This window comes from Castanea sativa, chromosome 9 (assembly GCF_040712315.1).
Source record: "Castanea sativa cultivar Marrone di Chiusa Pesio chromosome 9, ASM4071231v1".
NCBI lineage: Eukaryota > Viridiplantae > Streptophyta > Magnoliopsida > Fagales > Fagaceae > Castanea > Castanea sativa.
This window is the reverse complement of record NC_134021.1, coordinates 7,689,787-7,697,103: the sequence shown is the minus strand read 5'-3', so window position 1 is coordinate 7,697,103 and position 7,317 is coordinate 7,689,787. Positions and strand designations below refer to the sequence as shown.

Genomic DNA, 7,317 nt, shown 5'->3' with positions numbered 1-7,317 from the left:
GAAGCGGACTGAATAGGACCGAAGTGGAAAGAATATACTGAATAAAACCAAAGTGGACTGAATGGCCCGAATAGAACTAAAGTGGATCAAAGTAGACAAAATTGACTGAATAGGACCAAAGTGGACTGAATAGGGCCAATGTGGATTGAATAGACCGAATTGGACCTAAGTGGTATGAATAAGACCGTATTGACTTAATTAGACTGAATAGAACTTTAGTCAACAAAATGGACTAATTAAAACCGAATAGGATCAAATTGGACCAAAGAGGATAGAATGGACCGAATAGAACCAATGTGGGCCGAATATGACTTTTGAATATTTATCATTTTTATTGTATTTAAAGTTCATATATCTAATTTCTAGTATCTATTTTAGTATTTTCTTTGTATTTTTTAACTCAAAACTAAAGAGTTTAGCCCGAATATAATAAAATATTATACTTTTCAACCCAAAAATTAAGAAAAAAAATTGAGCTAAACTTAAAAAGAAAACCTACAAAAATAATCAATTTAAGGCCCAATTAGTCTAAAATGGACGGAAGGAGAACCAAAATTGACCGAGCGGACCGAATTGGACCGAGTGGATCAAATTAGACCAAATGAGACCGAAGTGGACCTAATTGGACTAAATAGAACTTGTTTAATTTTTAGGGAAAACAAATTATCGTAAAAAATTTTTAGAGAAAAATTATACATTATATTATAATACAAAATAATTGGGTCTGCGACTGGTTTTTTTAATTTCTCTCTCATAACTAAGAGTTAATTGCATGGTGCAATAGCAATATTGCACCAGATCTTAATCCATTATCGTCACATATACAAATTAATAGATTCTAGTTGGAAGGATTAATTTCACTGATTTTATGCTTCTGCATATAATTGAAACAAATTCATTACTTTTAGAAAACAATGATGGGACCGGCACACACCTTAGGCATGATGGTGTCTCCACAAGTACATAGTTCTTGTGGGAGGGGGGGGGCAAGGGCCGGAGTAGAAGTCTCTAGGAAGGGGCTTCACATGTATATACACTTAAATTATATTAGAGTAGAATTTCTATTTTGTATTAAAAAAAATGATGGGCACGTTAATAATTTGTTGATTCTATTAAATTGGCATCCATGTATGTTGATACAAATCAATTTTTGAATCATACCACAAGCACAAGTCATTGTGCCAATTATCAACTTATTCGAAAATTATTAACTTTATCATCGTAATGACAAGGCAAATTTATAAGGGACATGTTATGATTAGTGCTCTAAAATCCTATTTTATGATGCTATGTATGACATTATGTATGACTTAATGTTGTGATTAATAAAGTTGTTTTATTGTTATCTAAAATAATGGTAACATGAATATTTGGACATTATCATATAGTCCATGAGATGCATATATGTATTTTATGTAATTTAGTCATAGAAGATATAAATTACAAGTTCTTTGTAGACTCAAAATTCTAGTTCGTAGTTGGTGATAAAATTGGACATTTCATCTGCGAAGATTATAACATATAAACTAAGATGATTTATCTTAATCATGGAAGTGGAGACTTCTAGTTGATATTTTGATATGTTTTAAAAGTTATGACATATTGAACTGGATTGCTGTGAGATTTATTATTTTCCTAATGACTGTCAAATGAATAATAAATCTCACGACTTCTATTTACATGAACTCTTAATCTTGAGAGAATAATGGACATAATCATGAGGTGTAGGTTGCTTTGATATATCAAGAGTAAGATATAAAGTCACGATCAAAATTTGAGTATGTTGGGCAGCCACATTTAGTGTTGATGAAATATATATTCTCAAGATGGAATTCATAATCTCTTAATGGAGATATAAAATATTCTCTTGAGATAAGTTTAATGGGTTTGGTTATTCAAAGTGTTAGACCTAATCACTTTAGTAAAGAGTTACTAAAGTATATATTTATGAAATTGGATTTCATAAATATATGATGAATAACTTAAAGGATTAAACTGGGTACTCAAGGATTAAGATGTAGCAATCTTTAAAGTGGCAGTCTACATTTATGACTTTGTATTACTATGAATATTTTATGAAAGGGTTGCATGTATAATAAAGTCTTGGGATATAATTTATTAATAAGGCATAGAGTGCAATTATATTTATATAATGGTATCAAATATAATGAATGGCAACTTTGAACTTGTCAAGAGTTGACAGAAAAGCCCAAGGCCCATTGGAGTTAAAATCTTATTTGTTCTTTTTTGCTCCCACTCCAAGCCACACGCTAAACCCTAATTGGAATGACCCAAAAAACTAGGCTAATTAGATAATCAATTAAATAAAAGGGGAGAAACATACAGATTTTCATAAATGTTGAATAAGGAATGAAATGGTGTTTATGTGAGTGTAAGCCACTCTCTTATTCTTCCTTGGAAACTGATTGAGAGACTACACTTTTTGGACATTAAGTAGAATTAGAGTGAAGATTAAAAGTGTTCCAAAGTGTTCCAAAGTATTTCTAATATTTTGTTTTGAATTTCACCGCACTATGGTATGCTCTCTTATTCTTGAATTTTGAAATTTACATAGTACATGTTATCAATTAAGAATGAAGTAGATCTATTAATTTTTCGTAGCGTTTGTTTTGTATGTGATACAAACATGTATTTTTCCAACAGGACAAAAGGTCATACTATAACTCATTGCCCCATTGCAACTATAAATTAATTGGAGGTTGATTACCACCTGGGGATAGGTGCAGGCAATATTGCATATTTTCTTGAAGCTAGTTGAGTACTCATTAGGCTGGCAAGCCTGTGGACTACTATAATCCCTAGTGCAACAATATTTTGGATCCTTTAACGCATCACATGCACTACTATAACAACCAATATATTGCCCGTCCTTGTTTGTGGCCACTAAGTTAGATGGACAAACATTGCTTATAGCTAGAACACAATCCACACTAGGGCATGGCCCTGACCCATCGACTAGAGTCCCACCAATGGGTTCGATTTGGACTACTTTAACCATTGCCTAACAAAATCCAAGAATATGAATAAATTAAGAGCATGTTTGGTAGATTGTGATAGTAATTACATAGAAATAGGAATAGATATTACAAGGAATACAAAATGTTTTAATGTAATGTTTATTACTATTCATTTGTTTGGTGACAACACAATAATAGAACTATGAAGACAATGGAATGAAAAGATTTAATTTCAAACTTAAGATATATTTTAGGAAATATCTTACTCATATAATTATATTTCCAAAAAAAAAAAATTATTTGAAAGAGAGATTAGTTATTTTTTTATGATTTTATTTTCATAATTGATATGTGCATATGGAAAGTTTGTTTATTTAGAAATATATTAATTGTAGAATTTAATACACTTACTAAAGAATAACTATTACATCACTTTTAGAGATGAATAGTTATTCCTCAATTTAAAGAATAGTTATTTATAAGGAATAACTATTCTCTGTAATATAAATTCAACCAAACTACTGAATAATTAAACCATAGGAATAATTATTACATTACAGTACCTATTACACTCTATCAAATATACCCCAAATGTATATTTAATACAGAAATAATAAATTTTTTATTTTTTAAGAAACAAAGTCAATTTGCTCATAAATATTGCAAAATAACACAAACAAAACAATCATCTTAAATTTATGCATACCAACCAATATATCATTAAACAATTTGACACATATATTATATAGTTCATATTTGTAACTTAATATCTATTTATTACTACCTGGAAAGAGTTGGCTTAGTGAATTTCAGTTAGCTCAACTGGTAAAATCTATGATGGTTGAATAAGAGATTTGGGTTCAATTCCTACCTATATCAAAAATCGATTGGTGTCTTGGTTTAATGATAAAAACAATTATCAAGAGTGGAGGCCATAGGTTAAAACTCTCTAAAAAAGAAGGAAGAGATGGCTTAAGATTCTTTAGAGTTTTTAAGATAATTCCTCCATAAAGTTCCTAAAACACTACTTATTGAGGAGGTTGCAAAATCTAATTCACACATATCAAAATTGATAATATTTTTAATTCCTAATAGAATTACCTTGAAAATTTGAAAAAACTACTTGGTAACTTGTGCAATGCACATGAAAGTATTAAATAATATATATATATATATATATATTTTTTTTTTTCAAAATATGAATTATGATAATTTTGATAGTTATCAATAGGCATTTTATTATTATTATTATTTTGGAAAATCAATAGGCATTTTGTTATAATTTTGCTTGTATGTAAAATTATTATGATTTTATTTGCCTATAGAACTATATATTCTAACATTCAAAGAAAATATGATGAATTAAAATTCCAATGGAGCTTTAAATATAAAATAGCTTTTCAAGCCTTGCAATTTACACATCATTACTGTAATATATATATATATATATATTCTCAACTCTACCTAGTCTTAACCTAAATTCCACATGTTATTATTATGTTGAAACGGTCAAAGTTGTCACTTACCAAATCTAAGCCCAAGCACTCTTTCTTTAGTGCTTGTTGAGGAGAGCTTATTTGTATTGGCTTACCTTACAACTTCAAAAGTTGTACATAAATTAACAAGTTGAGCAAGTTGGCCAAATGATTTTTCAAAGAGTTCAACTCTTTGAGAATCAATTCATGATTGAATCAGTTAAAATATGTTGAGTAATTTTTTTTTTTTTTTTGAGAAGCAATATGTTGAGTAAGTTAACACTTAATAAACACATTTGCATAATCAAAACTGTCAATTATAATGACCCATAACATTAGGGGAGTGGATCTAGACTTTGGAACATTAGAAGAAAAAAACAGAATGGCCCCAAACTTGAGAGGTGTGATTTGCAATTGACTCTTTAATATAAATTTGTATGCTTACCCTCAAGAATAAAAGTCCTCTGTCTTAGGGCCAAAATGAGCTTTTACCCATTTCTCACAAACTTTCCAGCAAAATGTCCCATGTTTGAAACTAATTAGGGAAATACCTCTGTTTTGAAATTCGATTTTCTAAAAATCGAGTTTCAAATGTATAACTTGATTTTTGGAACATCAAATTATAGCGAACTCGATTTTTTCAAGGAACTTGAGTACTTCACGTGAAACTCGAGTTCCTTGAATGGAACTCGAGTTCCATAAATTTTTTTTTAGTTTCTAGTTCGCTATAACTCGATTGTCCAAAAATCGAGTTTTAAATTGAAGCTCGATTTTTAGAAAATTGAGTTTCTAAACAGTGGCATTTCCTTAAATAGTTTAAAAATTGGGGCAAAATGCTGGATTTAAGAAAAAAAAAAAAAGCCCATTTTCTCCCTGTCTTAGTACAACATGAATAACAAGTGATAGAGTAGCACAAAAAAAAACTTCCTTCTCATAATTCATAAGCACAACCCCACTTTTCTCAACAACAAAAAAGAGTAAAATTTTGGAATATTTATTTAGTATATGTTTTATTCAAATAACTATTTTGTTGACACATACATACATGTGCCTTAGTACTTGAAACAAAGCAGTTTCTTATCGCAAATTTGGGAACACATAATTCCTCTCTATAATTCATGGACAAAAGGTGATAACATAGTCGGGTGCACCTGAGCAGGTAAATGTGCTATTCTGATCATCATAAGCATAGCTATAAGCTTGAGGACATTGTTGCTCAAAGATACGAGAATAGTTTGTGGGTGGACATGTTTGAGGGGTGTTAAAAGCACCAGTGCAACAGTATTGTGGTTGATTGAAAGCAGTACAAGCGCTCTTGCAAGCAAGCACGCTCCCATCAGACCCTTTCACTTGCAACTCCGCTGGGCAAACTGCATTCACGTTGGCTGGACAGCTTGAGGCCTTGCATTCACCAGTACCGCCTCTTGTGGCTACAGAAACAGGCAAGTTGAAGCCATCTACAAGGCTAACATCGTAAAAGTCCATCCCACCATTGGCTGCTATGTTGATTTCTACTAAAGAAGCTGGCGGGATCGCACCATTTCCGTTGCATGCAACTTGACCGGTGCTACAATCAGCAGTCTCGCAAGTGAACTTTCCTGAGTTGGTTGAGCATCGGGTTCGGGGCCAGAACCGGCCTTTCCATGGAGCTTGAACATCCAATGTTAAGGATGCTTTGGATGCTAACTCAAACCCAGTATTTGATAGTTGTGGTTTTTGGTCCGAAGTTAGGGTTCCGGGCCAAATGGTTCTTGGACAGTTGTTTGTGAAAGTTATTTTAGCAGAGTGAGCACCTGCATGCAAGTAAACCAAACGCTTTTGAAGATGAAAACAAAACATATCTTGTAACCAGGTTGTAATTATGAACCACTACATTATTTTTATTCTGTTTGTAAGTGTCACATTAGTCGACCATGACCTGACTCAGGCTTATAACCGTAAGTATCAATCATATTAGGCAATTGAAAGGTGTCTATAAAAAAAAAAAAAAAAAAAAGAATCACCAATGATATCAATATGCATGAAATCTAGCACTTGCCCTCAATGTGACCTGTTCATTAGAGGTACAATCCACTATGGACTATTAGAAGAGATGAAGAGAGAAGAACAAGTGTCCAGCACATAAAATCTAAAATGTGTTTCATGTGAAAAATTAGTGAATATAATTATGAAAGCTTAATCCATGGGGTTCATGGCTTTATTGTATAACCGATAAGATGGTTGCCTCAACCTAAAATTTTGTGATTAAAAAAAAAGTACTGACAAAAGCAATGTGGTAACACATATCAAAAGTAGATAGTGATCGAGACATACCAGATAAGAAAAAGAAGGCCAAGGTAAGGCCGTAGAGTGCCAGGGTTTTCATCATTGTTGCTTAATTTGGTGGTAACAAGTAAATACGATCAATGATGAACTTGGGTTGGGTATGGCTTGGTGCTAATCCAATGAACTTTGCATGGTATATATAGTGGTTTATACACCGATTCAAAGGCGAAACATGCGGAAAATTGGACTTGGATTTTCTAGAAATTCTTATTGACTCACTTGGTAGTTATTTTCCATACGGAATCGGGTCGCTACTGCTACTGTGAGGGAAAGAGACTGATACACGTGTCAGTATTTGGTAAGGGAAGCAGTGTGAATTAGTAGACTTTTGTATTCAATATAACGTGTGAGGTTGAGACGAAGCATCCAGTCTAGTACACCATGACTAAAAGGTTACGTCCGTAGAATTTTTACTTGGGAGATTTGAAGATAATCCTATCCAAAACTAATTTGTCTGAGATTTCAACATGGGAATGGTTTGATGCTTTGAACTTGAGGCGGCTGGAGATATTTACGGGTCGTTGGGCTACAGATGTAGC

The 7,317-nt window shown here is 32.2% G+C and overlaps 1 protein-coding gene across 1 annotated transcript; it reads right to left on the bottom strand.

Moving 5' to 3' along the window:
• Positions 1-5,427: 5,427 nt before the first annotated feature.
• LOC142611206 (thaumatin-like protein 1) lies at positions 5,428-6,923 on the bottom strand. The gene is made up of 2 exons (XM_075783255.1): positions 6,767-6,923; positions 5,428-6,246 (listed from the first exon to the last, which is right to left on the bottom strand). Exons 1-2 carry the CDS (start codon positions 6,819-6,821, stop codon positions 5,570-5,572), a joined length of 732 nt encoding a protein of 243 aa, XP_075639370.1. The 5' UTR covers positions 6,822-6,923; the 3' UTR covers positions 5,428-5,569.
• Between the last annotated feature and the right edge of the window lie 394 nt (positions 6,924-7,317).

What these genes read in the sequence shown, in the direction of transcription:
- LOC142611206 (XM_075783255.1), bottom strand. Translation starts at nt 6,821, where the DNA reads ATGATGAAAACCCTGGCACTCTACGGCCTTACCTTGGCCTTCTTTTTC. An exon ending in GGCCTTCTTTTTCTTATCTG is followed by an intron (nt 6,247 to 6,766) that starts GTATGTCTCGAT and finishes ACTTGCATGCAG; the next exon opens with GTGCTCACTCTGCTAAAATA.